The 16,659-nt window shown below is 42.3% G+C and overlaps 1 protein-coding gene across 1 annotated transcript in view; it reads right to left on the reverse strand.

The window, feature by feature from the left end:
• LOC149167159 (DNA (cytosine-5)-methyltransferase DRM2-like) overlaps positions 1-16,659 on the reverse strand; it is a 166,312-nt gene that overhangs the window by 21,728 nt on the left and 127,925 nt on the right. Inside the window, exon 6 of the mRNA XM_089430388.1 lies at positions 11,014-11,120. Within this exon, the coding sequence (XP_089286514.1) occupies positions 11,014-11,120 (107 nt within the window). The remainder of the gene's footprint in view (positions 1-11,013; positions 11,121-16,659) is intronic.

Genomic DNA, 16,659 nt, shown 5'->3' on the forward strand with positions numbered 1-16,659 from the left:
TCGAAGACCCATAAATGGTTTGGGGAAATTCCACCCGGTTGGAGAGATATTAAAATAATTAATATTTTTAATTTGGTTACTAAGTCTAAACTTAGGAAAATTAAAATATTAATATAAAACTGGGTGAGAATGTTCTAAATGACATGGATCAAGCCAAATCTAATCTTAGCCGTTGATTAGGGACTTAATCTCGGTCGTTGAAGACTCAACAGGAAAAGTATAAGAGGAGGCTTGAGGGTCAGTTGGAGACACACCAAGTTGATCAGTCAGTTCGATTTTCTGGAGCGAGGCTTGCTGAGAAAATTCGAGCTAGTGGTCTGTTGCAGCAAGGGGAAGTGAGTACATAGCAGATAAGTAGGGATAGTGCCAGAGGGTTAGTGCAGTGACCGAAGAGGCTGACGCAGAGGCAACTGGGGTCTGCGCAAAGGCCGAGGGGCCTACGTGGGTGATGCAGAGGGCCAGAGAGCTGACGCAGAGAACCAGAAGGTTGACGTAGAGGCTTTAGGAGTTGAGCTGAAGCTAGTAGGGCTGACGCAAGGCCAAGAGGAAGCGCCGGAAGGATTTTCGTGGGGCAGACTAGAGCTGAGAGGCTGAATATCTATCTCCGAGAAGAGGTATTACTGCCATGTAACAATCTCTGTTGGGTGAGCCATTTCTGGCACGCTAGTTGTACTCAAGAATTTGCATAATAATAAAACCCTCAGAACTACTGCACCGGTCTTCCGCATTGGGTTTTTCCGTGGACGATTGTCCAAAAGTAACAGTGTCCCTTGTGTGTTTGTCTCAATATTTCAGTTGCTGGTTTGTATATGAGTTAAGGCTGCATTTGTGTTTATTTCAGTATTTATATTTATATAAATAACTTGTTAATGGAGTAAACAAGTAGGAGAAACTAAACCAGAAAATGCAGTAGGGATTTCTAACGTGTCAGACTTAGAAATTTCAACATGAGGCATGTCAGAGGAACAAAGCAAAACTAATTCACCCCACCGGCTTATTGCAGCCGCTCCCCATCCCTGAGGGGAAATGGGAGAATATCTCCATGGACTTCATCACTGGATCCCCACAGTATAGGGCAAGGATTGCATCTATGTAGTAGTTGAACGGTTGACTAAGTATGCCCACTTTTTCACCATCCCAACCTAGTATTCGGCTTCACAGGTTGCAAAACTATTCTTCAGGGAGGTCTTCCAGTTGCACGGGCTTCCTAAGAACATAGTGAGTGATCGGGACAACAGGTTCATGGGAGGATTCTGGTAGGAGCTCTTCAGATTGGTTGGTATTGAGCTCACCCCTAGCATGAGCTACCACCCCCAGACAGATGGCCGGACCAAGTAAGTTACTTAGTGGCTTGAGGGGTACCTTAGGTACTATGTGATTGGGCAACAGAGGGCTTGGATTCGATGGCTACACTTGGGTGAGTATTGCTACAACACCACCCATCACATGTCCATCGGTATGACTCCTTTCCGTGCCTTGTATGGTTATGATGCATTATCTTTTGTTGACATTGTTTTTGGAGACAACCGGGCCCCAAAGGCCAAAGACTGGATCCTAGAGAGCTAAGACATCCTCAAGGCTCTCAAGGACAACTTAGTAACAACACAAAATCAACAGAAGATGTATGTTGATAGGCACTGAACTGAGAGACACTTTGAGGAGGGGGATTTGGTGTATCTCCAGTTACAGCCATACAAACAGTCCACCTTGAAGCAAAAAGGGGTCGAGAAGCTACAACCACATTTTTATGCGTCGTACAGGGTGGTCAGACGAGTTGGAGAGGTGGTCTATGATGTGGCGCTGCCTCAGGGGAGCCAAATTCACAACATCTTCCATGTCTCATGCCTCAAAAAGGTGTTCGGACAACAGGTGGCAGCAACCGTAGAGTTATGCCCACTAGATGATGAGGGCCATCTGGTTTTGGAGCCTGAGGCCATTTTGGGGACCCACGAGAGGAAGCTGAGGAGTAGGAACATTAGGGAGTTTTTGGCGCGTTGGAAGAACCTGCCGGATGAGGATGCCACATGGGAGGGTGAGCACATTCTAGAGCACCTAGCGCTAAAGTTGCTTGAGGGCAAGCAACATTTGGGAGGGGAGGATTGTCATGTCCCTTCCCAAATAAATTTGTAACAGGTTTTGGTCTCTCCACAATTTTGCATAAATTTTGATAAGTAAAAGAACCCAAGCATTTTTGACTTAGGAACTTAGGAGAAAGGAAGGCTGAATTAGATTGCTAGTGGAAGGTGGGAACCACCCACATGGGAAAACACATTTGGGCACTTGGAGAGGGGCCCACAAGGGAAGGAAGAGCCACGAAGATATAAGGAGGAAGAGCTCCCCAATTGAGGTATTCATTTGCACATCAAATTTACTTGTGTTGCTCGAGCTGCTTAGCCGAGTTACTTGGTTGTTTAGCATCGAGTTTCTCAGGCGGGAGACTCAACCTTTCCTTCGGGGGACTTCGAGTGCCACCCTAGGAAGGCATTTCACACTACCTTGAGGAGAACCAGAGGATTTTTGTGGCCATACCACTCAGCCTTCGAACTAGTAAAGCATATTTTTGGAACATGCAGAGGTGAGTGGGAGTTCACCCGGGCATCACTTACCGGGAAAGTTTGGAGAGTTGGAGTATAGCAGAGGATCAACCTTTGGGAGGAGTTTGGGAGCAGGAGGTTGCTGCATTTGGGTAGCTTGACTTACAACTTTGGTGGACTGCACAAAGGGCCATTCTGGGGCTCATGTGGGAATTGATGGAGAGAGCTACGGAGCTGGGGTCAGTTGAGAGAAGGGAGGAAAGCCATAGGGGATAACATCTCAGTGTTTGGGGCAGATTTGGAGGGCTTTCCCAGCCAATTCCAGACAGGCTGAGATTGCCAGCGTGAGGAGGAGGACGTGGTCCTTGGGGGTCGATTTTCAGGGGTCTAAACTAGGCCAAACACTTCCTGGGTTTTGGTGGGTTTTTGTTGAGGAGTCGGGAGCTGAAGTTGTAAAATTTTTTGAGCATAGGAAGCACGGTTTCCAGCACATCCTTTCCAGTAGGCAGTGTTGTTTTCTGGGCAGCGTAGATCACCTCAGGAGCAACAATTGGGCAACTCTCAAATGATCATTTGCTCACTTGGGTTTTGTCACGCTTGTCCTTGGAGACAAGCCCAAGTGCACCATTCCATCACTATTGTATTTTCCCCAGAAAGATTTAATAAAATGGCTCAGATGTTCTCTATTTCCAGTGCTTTCATGGGTGTTTATTGATTGTATCTCATTTCTGGATGTTGGTTTGTCTATTTGCTTTGTGTATCATTGAATTTCCTAGTTAGGAACACTACACACAATCAGTGGTAGTAGCAGCAGTGGGATGAAGGTCGTGAAGATAGAGGAGGACGTGGCCCTTGCATCAAAGGGGCAACAGAAGCAACACAGGAGGAAAAATGACGTGTCAAAGGTTAAGTGCTTCAGGTGTGGTGAGATGGGCCACTATAACACTCAGTGTCCTCTTAGAAAGAGGGACAAGAAGGAGAAGCACGATCAGCAAGCTGCATCTGCTGATATTGACAGGATTTCCTCTAGGCTGGAGGAAGAGTTTGCCATGATTGCCGAGATGCCTCCAAGGGTGAGGTGGGGTGATCTAGAGTTGTAGCCTCAGAGAGCTGCAAGATGGGCAGGATCCTTGAGGAATCCACCTCTTGGATCAAGACCTTGCTACAGGAGCCCATAGTCAGCAGTAGCAGGATGGACCAGTGTCAGGTGGTGCAGTCAAGTGCCAGAGTGACAGATGCAGTGGCTAGTAGCGGTTAGATACTGAGCAGCGCAAAGCAGATTTGGCAGTAGTGCAGTTGGCATGGAGCAGAGTCAGCGACAACATAGAGGCTTCAGTGACAGCGCAAAGTCTAGCAGTAGTCAGAACTAGGACGACAGATGCATCATACTAAACACAGTTAGTTCAGTATTTTGGATGGTTTTCCATTGCAAATGTTGTAGTTGCAGCAACAATAGATGGAGAGAGGGTTGCAGTAGTTGACAGCAGTTCAGCAGGGTTGACAACAACACACAGGCAGCTCATATCAGAGTTGTGCAATAGTTGGTGGGCAGTAGAGCCAGACATAAGCAGCGCAACAAGAGGTGTTGTAGAGTCAGAGTGATGCTCTAGTGGATTGCAGCACTAGAGCACATTCCTTGCTAAGAGGGAGTGTTGATTTTTGTAGCATCGAATGTGCTCTAGCCTTGAAACTTTGTAGAGAGGCTAAGACACATGCATTCTCCAAAACCCAGAAATTGTTTTTGGAAATTCCACCTAGAGATGATTTAATTAAAATAATTAACTTTTTTAAATGGTTCCCTAAGTCTAAACTTAGGAAATCTGGTTAATTAAAGGGTATTAATTAAATTAGGTGTGAATCTTCTAGAAGAAGACGAGGATCAACTCCAAGTTAATCTTAGCCATCGATTATGTTTTAATCCTGGCCGTTGGAGCTCCAACGAGAGATTATAAGGAGTTCGATGTGGTTGGAGAAAGACACTTGAGCAGTTCGATTTTGCTAGAGAATCGATTTCCTGAGTAGCAATTGTGAGTTGCTGGAAGTGATTCAGTAAAGTCGAAGCAGTGAGAGAGGGGCAGGGATAGTAGGTTGGAGGAAGTTTTCCAGATTCAGGGAGTGCAAGGTAGAGAAGGCAGAGAATAGTTCAGTGAGGCAACGCAGAGCTTCAGAGGGAGTTCAAATTCTAGCTGGGAGAGGCGAGATTCAGTGCCAGAAGCGGGGTGTGAGACTGGAGGGCCAGGAAGTCGAATTTCTAGACAACAGGAGTTCAGCAGAGGGATTAAAACAGAGCCCAACCAGTGTGACGCAGATCTGCGTAGGGTTGACGTAGAAGCTGCGCAAAGGCAACGTGGGGCCAGTCAGCAAGCCCCTGATCAGAGTCGGATCTCTCGGATTAGTGTGAGATTCTTCTCACTAACTTTTTGCCAGTATTTCTCTGTAGCGGATAACCAGTTTGGGCATCCAACGATTTGTACTCAGATTTACTACTGCATAATAATTAAAACCCTCAGCCACTACACTGATTTTCCCATATTGGGTGTTTCCAGGGACATTGTCCAAAAACAACTGTGTATATGTGTGTGTTTTCTCTCCAGTGCAATTTTTAGTTTTCTGCAGTATTTTATTTTGTGTGGGCTGCAATGTATGTATTTCAGTATTTGTTGTAGAAAACTGCAAGTAATGTCTTCAAGTAATTTAACAAGTAGGTGAAATATAATCAGTTCACTGCAACAAGAATCGGGTAACCGATTTTTCACATCCATTACAGAAATAAGAGTTTGACTACAAAAGTTGCAGGAAGGAAGAAATTGAGGCTGATTTGGTGGAGGGAATGAGTCTATAACAAAAGAGTCAAGGTTGTCTCACTTTGATTTGAATCTACTAAAGGAAGGGTTCTTGATTGGGTTTTCTCCTACCTAGGGGTTTTGCCCTAGCTGTGAGCCTATATATTGTGGTCTCTTGTGTTTTTGGCAATTGTCTTGATGATACTAATATAACAATAAAGAAGAAGAAAAATAATTAATCACAAGAAATTGTCAACTAATAGAGAAATCAAAATAACAATTCTGCCCTCGATTTCTCAACACAGATGAGTACTGCTAAGTCAGTGTTGATAGTATCGGTTGGCCTTCTAGAGGAGGTTGAGGAGAAACTTGAGGTCTAACCATTCTGTAGTCTAGTGTACTTTGTAACTCTGCTAATCATTTATTTCTCCAATTTGATGGATCAACAGGCAAGTATGAGTTGATCATTCTGGTCATCCCAGGGTGAGGTATGAAGTGCAAGAGATGATATCTATGGTAGAAGATCTCCTTGATGAAAAGGACTAAGCATCTTTTGTCCTGATATCGAAAGAATGTGGGGAGGGAGCCCCCTGAGTCCCTATAGAGGTAATGATAGCATCCTCCAATCTCATAGTATAAGGGACACTAAAAAATAAGGTGATCTTCATTTCTAACTGTTGAAGATGGCACACTTGGAAAATCCTATCATTTAATGGTATATGGTGATTTGTCTCTATTTGAAGTCAATGCCTTCACATATAAGGGGGTTAGAAGATGATGCCACCCCACAACTCGAAAAGGTGCTTTAGGTAGAAGGACATCTTTGAGCTTAGGCTTATCGAAGGTGAGGTCCAGATGACTTGAGTGCACAATTTGTAGATATCCTCTTTGATGTCCTATTTTATTCCTGTCTGGTTTGCAAGGGATGGCTCAACACATCAAGAGAGAATTTGAATTGGAGAAGGAACTTTGGGGAGAGAGTAATTGACTAGAGAAGGCGAGATGCCTATGAGAACCAACCTCGTGCTCAACCCAAAGGAGGAATTGAAGTGAAAGCCTCTGAGGAGTAAAGTGCAAAGGAGGGTTACCTCTTCCTCTTAATGGAAAAGTCCCTGAGAGATCGAAATCTATGAAGGAAAGAAATTAAATAGAAAATAGCCTCAAGGAAAAAAGGGTGGATGCCAAGCTCTACCTAGATGATGGGCTATGGAATTGTCTACTTACATTTGATGATGTACCTAAGAAGCAAGGTATATACTCACTCCTGTGAAAATTCGACTAACCCTGAATCCTATTGCCGTAACTAATGTTATTTCTTCTATTTGTTAATTTAATTAAACAAATCATTTGTTGTGTGCTACGGCAAATATCGAAACAAATACACTTCAACCTTCATAAAACAAATATAGCAGAAGAAATAAAAACGCTGGAAGAAATAAATGCACACACAAAATACACCGTTATTTTTAGACTAAGTCCCTGGAAAAACACAACTTGGGAAAACTGGTTCAATAGCTGAGGGTTTTAATTTTATGCAGTAATGAAAATTTGAGTACAAACTATGGATGCTTAAACTAGCAATCCAAACAGAGAAATAAATGGCAATAATAACTAGTGAGAAAAAATTCTCACTCCACAGGGGATCCCACACTGACCTCAGCTCGAATTGAGCTGCTCCTTGCTCCCTTTGTGCAGTCATTGTGGCAACCTACGCAGTTACTGCGTCCCACAAGCTCGGAACTGCATCTCCTCTCATTGTCTCGTCAGCTGTTGTCTGGGAAACTGATACTCTTTGCCTCCAGACCCTCTGACCAACTTCTGGCTCAGAATCTCGACTTCTCCCCAACAAAATGGAAATCTCCTTTAGAGGGCTCTGCGCTGCCTCTCTGCAATGTACGTGCCGGAACTAGAAAAACTTCCTCCAACCTCACTATCTCTGCCCCTCTCTCACTGCTTCGACCTCACTGAATCACTTCCGGCAAAACACAACGGCTACTCTGGAAATCGATTCTCATCAAAATCGAACTGTACAAGTGTGCTCTCCAAGCCCCATCAGCTTTCTTCTTATAACCCTCCATTGAGACTTCAATGGCCATGATTAAATCTTAATTGATGGCTAGGATTAACTAGAAATCGATCCATGTACTTTTCTAGAACATTCTCACCATGACTTAATTAATTATGATTAATTAGTCATATTCCCTAAGTTTAGACTTAGGAAATATTTAAAAAACGACTAATAATCTAATTAAGTTGTCTCTAGGTGGAATTTCCAGAAACGATTTTTGGGTTTTGGAGATCTCATGTATTCTAGCCTCTCCACAAAATTTCGTGGCTAGAACACATCTGATGCTACAAAAACTAACACTCCCTCTTAACGAGGAATGTGTTCTAGTGTTGTTGCCCCCTGTAGCACCACCCTATCTCTGCATCATCTCCTGTCACGCTGCTATTGTCTGGTTGCTGTTGCCCACCAACCACTGTGCAACTCTGATATCTACTGCATCTGTGCTGCTGTAAATTCTGCTAAACTGTTGCCAACACTGCATCTGCATTGCAACTCCCTCTCCATCTGTTGTTGCTGCAACTGCAACATTTGCAACTGAAAAGCACCCTAAACACTGAATCAACTATGATCAATATGATGCATCTGTCACCCGAGTCTCTCACTGCTACTAGTATCTACACTGTCACTAAAGAAACTGCATCGCTGCTGACTCTGTACTATGCCAACTGCATTGCTGCCAACTCTGTACTGCACTCCCCAACATCTGATTGCTTCTAGACTCTACATTTGTCACTCTGGCATCTGACTGCATCTACTGCCACTGATCCATCATGCTACTGAAAATTGCGAGTCCCCGTAGCAAGGTATTGATCCATGAGGTGGACCTCCTCAAGGATCCTGCCCATCTGGCACACTGGAGTCTCATACTCCTCCTCCTCCTGGATCTGGTGTCCCACTATCTCCTTTTGAGCCTAGTCCCTAGCTGGGACTCTTCTTTTCTTTGCAACTCGCACTTCCTCCGACAACTGGAAGTCGATTTGCTGCCCAGATCTGCATTCTGGCTAACTCGCATGACCTCCTCTGGCAATCTCATACGGTCATCCCTGCAAAGCTGCAAAATCTATGAGACTCAAAATTGGAAAAAACCTGAAAATCTCCCTTTCCCACTACTTGGTTGTTGGATCTGCTACTTGCACTCCATTTTGGGGTGAGAAGATCTGCTCATAACTACTACCAATCTGCAACTGGAAAAATTATATCTCTAAAACTCGAGATCCCCTGAGAGAAATTTTTCCTCTGTTGTGTGTGCTCTTCTTCCTTCCACTCAACGCTAGCTCTGCTCTAGCAAACTGCTGCCTCTAGCTAGAGATCTTCTCTGAAAGGAAAATACTAGTTGCTCCCTCTGCCTCTAGTAATCCTCGAATTGGAGAAATCCGATTTCTCTGTCGCTCTCTCAGAGTATTCGATTTTTCCTCAAGAAATTGACCCTTCTGGCCAAGAAACTGCTCTGCCTCTGAGGGTTTCGAACTGTTGCTTATGCACGGCTACAAAATTCCTCTTCCCTTCCGCTACTGAGCTCTCCGGCTTATAATCTGCGCTCTGATACCATGTGAAAATTCGGCTAACCCCGAATCCTATTGCAACAACTGATGTTATTTCTTCTATTTGTTAATTTAATTAAACAAATTATTTGCTGTGTGCTACGGAAAATATCGAAACAAATACACTGCAACCTTCACAAAACAAATACTGTAGAAGAAATAAAAATGTTGGAAGAAATAGATGCACACACACAAAATACACCGTTATTTTTGGACTAAGTCCCCGAAAAATCCAACTTGGGAAAACCGGTGCAGCAGTTGAGGGTTTTAATATTATGCAGTAGTGAAAATCTGAGTACAAACTATGGATGCTTAAACTAGCAATCCAAACAGAGAAATAACTGGCAATAATAACTAGTGAGAAAAATTTCTCACTCCACAGGCGATCCCACATTGACCTCAACTCGAATTGAGCTGCTCCTTGCTCCCTCTGCGCAATCACTACGTCAACCTATGCAGTTACTGCATCCCACAAGCTCGGAACTGCATCTCCTCTCACTGTCTCGTCAGCTACTGTCTAGGAAACTGATACTCTTTGCCTCCGGACCCTCTGCCGATCTTCTGGCTTAGAATCTTGACTTCTCCCCAGCAAAACGGAAATCTCCTCTAGAGGGCTCTGCGCTGCCTCTCTATGGCAATCACTGCCTCTCTGCAATGTATTCACCGGAACTGGAAAAGCTTCCTCCGACCTCACTATCTCTGCCCCTCTCTCATTGCTTTGACCTCATTGAATCACGCTTGGCAACACACATCTGCTACTCTGGAAATCGGTTTCTCAGCAAAATCGAACTGTACAAGTGTGTTCTCCAAGCCCCATCGACTTTCTTCTTATAACCCTCTGTTGAGACTTCAATGACCACAATTAAATCTTAATCGATGGCTAGGATTAACTAGAAATCGATTCATGTACTTTTATAGAACATTTTCACCATGACTTTATTAATTCTGATTAATTAGTCATATTCCCTAAGTTTAGACTTAGGAAATATTTAAAAAACGACTAATAATCTAATTAAGTTGTCTCTAGGTGGAATTTCCATAAACAATTTTTGGGTTTTGGAGATCTTATGTATTCTAGCCTCTCCAAAAAATTTCGTAGCTAGAACACATTTGATGCTACAAAAACTAACAACTCCATCCTAGTCTAACCTGTTTGCAACTAGCTCAGATCCTAGATCTCGGAACCATAAAGATCTATGGGTTTGATAATTGCCTTCATGAGGTAGATTTTAGTCTAGATATCTTGAAACTTCCCATGGAAAAACTGTCTCTTGATGGAAGCACTATATTTAGGACTAGAGTTCTTGGGTAATTGGTCCTTAATAATAATTTAATGGAGAAGGATAGGCTACATCACTCTGTTTGTGTGAATGGTTGATGTGTGGTTTATCAAAAGGTTGAAGCTATTAAGCTTTTTATGCAGAGCTTAGAAGTTGCCAAACTTTTTTGAGCATGGGTCGTTATTGGATTTACCATTCTCTTTGTTGTAACTTGTCCCCCTTCACTAGAAAGGGGTCTGTTTTGTGGACAAATGCATTGTCTAACAGGAAAGGAGAAACATATAAAATTTAGCAGAATGATAGGCATAACCTTTTTATGGAAAAGGTGATGTTGTGCAACCTTTAATGGGATGACTAGTCCAAACTCCATTCCACTCGAGATAAGTCACGACGTAGAGATTGGAATGTATTGGCCCAACTAGGCATTTAGGAATTGCAACATAAAAACAACAGGAAATCACTATCAAATGCATCTCTAACTAATATCAGATTCCATAGAATCTTTCAACATTAGGGTGACTTTTAGTTGAAGAGGCCTTGACAAAGATAACATTTTATATTTATTGTACTATGGTACAGACAGATATAACCTTATGGTAGCTTCTTTTGCCACCTTGTGATCGTCAATGCAATTGAAGAATAACAGTTTAAGTCCTAGAATCATCTAAGACACTATATACAGTATGCCAGTGTACATCAAAGGAAAGGCCTACTATGAGAATATGTAGATTTTAAAGAATCTTATTTGAGGTAATCTTGTGTTAATGATTTTCTAAGCATATCTCCAGAAAGGCTATCCATATGTACCTTATCATTGAAATTCTCAGTAATTGCTTCCAAATCTTCATTGCTTTCTACCCAACGTAGATGAGCTTCAATGAAATCTACCAATTCAACTATAGGAGTCTCGATCCCTGCAACCATGACAAATAGAATAATTTTTATTCACTATTCAAATATATGCAAGAAAACTTGGCATGAAAAGCATGACTTACAGTAAACATAGGAGTTGGAGGAAGCTTCCTCCATAGACACAGACTAAAATCGATACCAGAAAGTTCAAAATGGAACAGATGCAATGAAAGTAAAATTAGGTAAAATACAGATCTACATGCAATCTAGGATCCTGAAAAGTACAAGTGTAACTTGAGTAGTTAATATCATACCACATTAGGTAAATCATTGTAGTTGAAGAAAATGAAAGCTTTAATGTGTTCACAAATAAAAAATAATACTACTGACAAATGTATTTTGATCATTCTTCACTAAAAAGCAGTACTACCTACCCACATATGACTTCTGACTATGCTGGTAATTTAAACATTTACATATTGTCAGCTAATAACCATTATAGCAAATCCAAAATTTTCCACCTCAAAGGAATACCTAAAAATAGGTAATTTTATCTTTTGCTAGAACTCACCTATATCTAGAAATATTTTCAGTACTGCATATCAAAAGACTGAATAAACCTCATTTTCAGAAGTACTGCATATCACAAGACAATCAATTTCCTATCAAGCACATTGTAATTTTAAGATTAATCAAGGCTGATTTTAAGCTCTACTATTAGCATATTTATCTTTATGCATTTTTTAATGCTGAAAATTAATCATCGTCGAGGTTAGGTATTGCAGTGTGGTTTGCTAAATCTGAAAATTAGATGCAACTTTATTTTGGCAGCATGAATAGTGAATATGATAATATAAAGAACAGAGGCATGCCTACCCTTTATAACATGCAGTCTTACCAACAGCTTACTAACAATGCCTATGCCTATTTTCAAGGATATGCTTCAGCAACTCCACCACCCAATAGTAGGTAGATCTTGAAGTACCAGCCAGACCAGATAATTTTCAGATTCAATTGCAATTGCATCCTTTGCACCCCGCTTAACTGGTCTGATTCAGGGTTGCAGGGGAGAATTCCCCCCCCTCCCCGCCCCCCCCGAACCCGCTCCTGGAGTGCGCTCCCGGAATCGCTCCCGCAGGTAGCGAATTTCGGGAGCGACCCTGGGAGCGAAATTTTGCTCCTTAGCCTTTTTTGCAATTTTTTTTGTTGCAAAAACATTCCCAATGTTTTTTCAAAGAAACAATAATTTTTGAGTGAGGGGTCTTAATGATCAAGCCTATGGCCCTAGTATTGATATGTGATTCATGGTAATGTTAAATTCTTAAAGTAAAAGTGACATTCTCCTTAATCTTTATTTTAAATTTTTAACATTAACATGAAATGTCTCGGGATGTTTGAGAGTGGTTCCGACCTCATTGGATCTCATATGGAGAAAGTAGAATTTTAAATTTCATTCAAAATCCAGTAGACTTATCAATTTTTCAGGATTTTCGGATGGGGGCGATTGCTATGTTTCCTTTGGATTTTGTCATGTATTAGGCTATGGAACTCGTATTTAATCAAGAGCACCAATCCTTCTATGTGCCTTCATTTTAGTGACATTGGTTGTCGAACTCCTCTATCATGACCCTACTAAAAATGTAGCCATCACTTAAAAACAAAATCTTGACTTGACATGATATGCTTTTTCTATCTTATGTTAATGCTTAGAGGGTGATATTAATGACAAAGATTCCTATATAGATCCAGAGGTAATGACAAAGATACCTCTGGATATTACGGCTTAGAGGGTGATATTAATGACAAAGATCCTGATTTTCCAACAAGACTAAAAAATTAGACATTTCTCGTGGTCGTTGTTGATTTGGGGTAACATCGGATTTGGTGGAGAGGCTAAAACACATGAGATCTTCAAGACCCAGAAATGGTTTGGGTAGATTCTAACCGGTTTGGGAGATATTAAAATAATTAATATTTTTAATGGAGTTCCTAAGTCTAAAATTAAGAAAAATAAAATATTAATGGGTATTAATAAAAAAATGGGTTAGAAGGGTCCAAAAGTCATGGATCAAGCCAAATCTAATCTTAGCTGTTGATTAGAGATTTAGTCTCGGCCGTTGATGGACAAACGAGAAAAGTATAAGAAGAGGCTTGAGGGTCAGTTGGAAGACACACTGAGGGAGACCGGTTAGTTTGATTTTTGGGGCGGGGTTAGCTGAGAAATTCGAACTAGTGGTTTGGAGAGCAGCAAGTACGAAACAGAGAGTCGGGAGCAACACTAGAAGACCAGCGCAGAGGTTGGAGAGGCAAACGCGGAGGCAGTAGCAGACTGTGCAGCCACTGGAGGGCCTGCGTGGGTGACGCAGAGAGGCCCAGTGCTGACGCAAAGAGGCAGGGGCTAACGTAGAGTGTCTGGGAGCTACGCAGAGGTCAGCTAGGTTGACACTGAGACTGGGAGAAGTGCTGGAGAATTTTTCTCTCTGTTGGGTAAGCCAGTTTGGCACCCTGTTGTACTGAAGAATTGCTAAATAATAAAATCCTCCCTTGTTGCACCGGTTTTCCCACATTGGGTTTTTCCGGGGACTGTTGTCCAAAATATCTGTGTCGATGTGTTGATTCTTGTGCATGTGTTTGTTTCTGTATTATGGTGTGATATCTGCAGCATAATTTATTTTAATGTTTATTGAAGGAATTTCATAAATAACTTATTGGAAAATAAGTAGGTAAAGTAAATTAGTTGTTGCAGTGATAGAATTTTCACATGGTATCAGAGCAAGTAATCAGAGACAGGAAGGGAAAATCAATTATGGGTCGAGACCATGATGCAGAGGCATCTACATCAGGAGACTCGCACAGATTTTCAGAAAATTGCACAAGAGAAAGTGATTTCGATTTCTCTATGTTGGCTTCCAGGTTGGAAGAAGAAGTGGCTTGTATGACTAGTTTTGCATCATCAGAGGTATGGTATATAGACAGTGGAGCCTCTTGGCATATGACGGGAATCCGAGAATGTTTCTCATATTATCGGGAGGAGAAGATGAACTTTCAGATCACCATGGGGAACAAGGCAAAGTGTACTCCAGTAGGGAGGGGTACCATAGTTTTTCAAACAGAATCGGGAGAGCGGTTCCGTGCTACCAATGTGCTGCATGTACCAGGATTAGGGATGAACTTACTTTCCGTGTCGCAACTTCAAGGCAAAGGCTATGACATCTTCTTCATCAAGGAGAAAGTATACGTCAAACACCCGAGCTGAAAAAGAAAGTGCAGATCGGGATCAAAAGTAACAGGTTGTATAGATTACAACTAGAATCACCAATGGCACTAATAGGCAGTCATGGAGACAAAGATTTGAATGAACTATGGCATAGAAGAATGGGACATTTGCACCATGGGGCTCTGAGAATTCTCAGGAGCACTGTAACAGGAGTTTCGGATCTTAGTACAGAGCGAGATGATGTAAGCAGAGGATGTGCTCTAGGAAAGTATGCCAAAGCAACATTTCCTAGAAGTAAAAACAGGGCCAAGAGTGTACTAGGATTGATACACTCAAATATCTGCGGACCTATGTCCACTAAAGCTCTTAGTGGTGCCAAGTACTTCCTTACCTTCATTGATGACCACTCAAGGAAAACTTGGATTTATTTTCTGAAAACCAAGGACGAGGTTTTTTATCGATTCAAAGAGTTGAAGGCTCTGGTGGAGAATCTGATTGGGAAGAAAATAAAAGTTTTGCGCTCATATAATGGTGGAGAGTATGTTGATAAGGACTTCACGGATTTTTGCGCTAAGGAGGGCATCAGAAGAGAGTAGACAACTCCTTACAATCCGGAGCAGAATGGAGTAGCAGAAAGGAAGAACAAGACTATTGTAGAAGCATCTAGGGCCATGATGTATGATCAAGATATGCCAAAATTCCTGTGGGCGGAAGCATGCAACATAACAGTCTATGTTCAGAATAGAACTCCTCACCGAGCATTGGGCAAGATTACTCCAGAAAAAGTTTTCACAGGGAAAATGCCTGAAGTTAGTCATTTCATGATATTTGGGAGTTTAGCATATTGCCACATACCCGAGAAAAAGAGGAAAAAGCTGGATCAAACTGCAGAAAAAGGGTATTTGGTGGGATATAGCGAAAACACTAAGGCATACAGAATCTATCTTCCAGGGAGCAGGAAGGTAGTGGTTCGATGAGATGTGAAGTTCATGGAGGACAGGGCTTTCAGAAAATCTCGTGAAATGCCTTCCGAGGAGCAGTCAAAAGAGGAGTCGTTGGTTAAACCTCTTCAACCAACGGAAGTAAAGAATTCTTCCTCGGGTCAGGAAGATTCACAAGATGAGGAGGAGCTAACAGAAGCACTTGCTGGCAGAGGAAGAACTAGCAGGGAACTTCGTCAGATTCTGCGAGATGCAGAGAACTTCATCAGTGTGCCAAGAAACAATAACAGGGAGTGAAAATAGCCAGATAGATATCAGGCATTAGTAGCTTAGGATGGGGAGCTTGCTAGTTTCCAGGAGGCAGCTCAACATCAGGTTTGGCTAGATGCGATGGTAGAGGAGTACAATTCCATAATGGTGAACGATGTCTGGGAGGTAGTGCCAAGGCCTCAAGACAGATCAGTGGTAGGTTTGAGATGGATCTACAAGATCAAATACGTTGCAGACGACAGTGTAGAGAAATATAAAGCCAGGTTTGTGGCTAAGGGGTATGCTCAGAGGGAAGGAATTGACTACGAAGAGACCTTCGCCTTGGTAGCTAGGTATACATCTATTAGAGTCGTGATATCTCTTGCAGCACAAATGGGGTGGGAGATTCATTAGATGGATGTCAAAACGACATTTCTAAACGGGGTGATAGAAGAAGAGGTATACATTGAACAACCAGAGGGCTTTGAGACACATGAGAAGAAGTCTCATGTATGCAGGTTGACGAAAGCCTTGTGTGGACTGAAACAGGCACTTAGAGCATGGTATGGTCGAATCGATGGCTACTTGCAGAAGATGGGATTTGTCAAGAGTGACGCAGATCCAAATCTCTACTATCTGGTTGTAGAGAATGAGCAGCTAATGTTAGTATTGTATGTGGATGATCTCTTTCTGACAAGATCATCTAGGCTCATTGGGGATTGCAAGAAGAATCTAGCAATAGAATGCAATATGAAAGATTTGGGACGAATGCATTATTTCCTAGGGTTGGAAGTTTGGCCGCAAAAGGGAGAGATCTTCCTTGGGCAAGGGAGATATGCTACAGAGATCCTGAAGAGATTCATGATGGAGGATTGTAGAGCCATGGCTACAGAAGATTGATGCATCAGAAGATAAGGATGTTGATCCCACCTTATACAGGCAGTTCATAGGGTCCCTGATGTATCTGGTCAATACCAGGCCAGACATTTGCTACGCTGTCAATACCCTCAGTCAATTCATGGTGGAACCGAAGAGGGTGCGCTGGGCATCAGCCAAACATGTTCTCAGGTAATTACAGGGAATAGTCAATTATGGACTCTTGTACACCAGGGGTAAGAATATAAGATTGAGCGGATTTACTGATGCAGATTGGGCAGGAAGTTCAGTGGATCGGAAAAGTACCTTTGGGTACTG

Source organism: Pinus tabuliformis, chromosome 5_1 (assembly GCF_031772625.1).
Source record: "Pinus tabuliformis cultivar Carrire ecotype Pingquan chromosome 5_1, CPIR1, whole genome shotgun sequence".
Lineage (NCBI taxonomy): Eukaryota > Viridiplantae > Streptophyta > Pinopsida > Pinales > Pinaceae > Pinus > Pinus tabuliformis.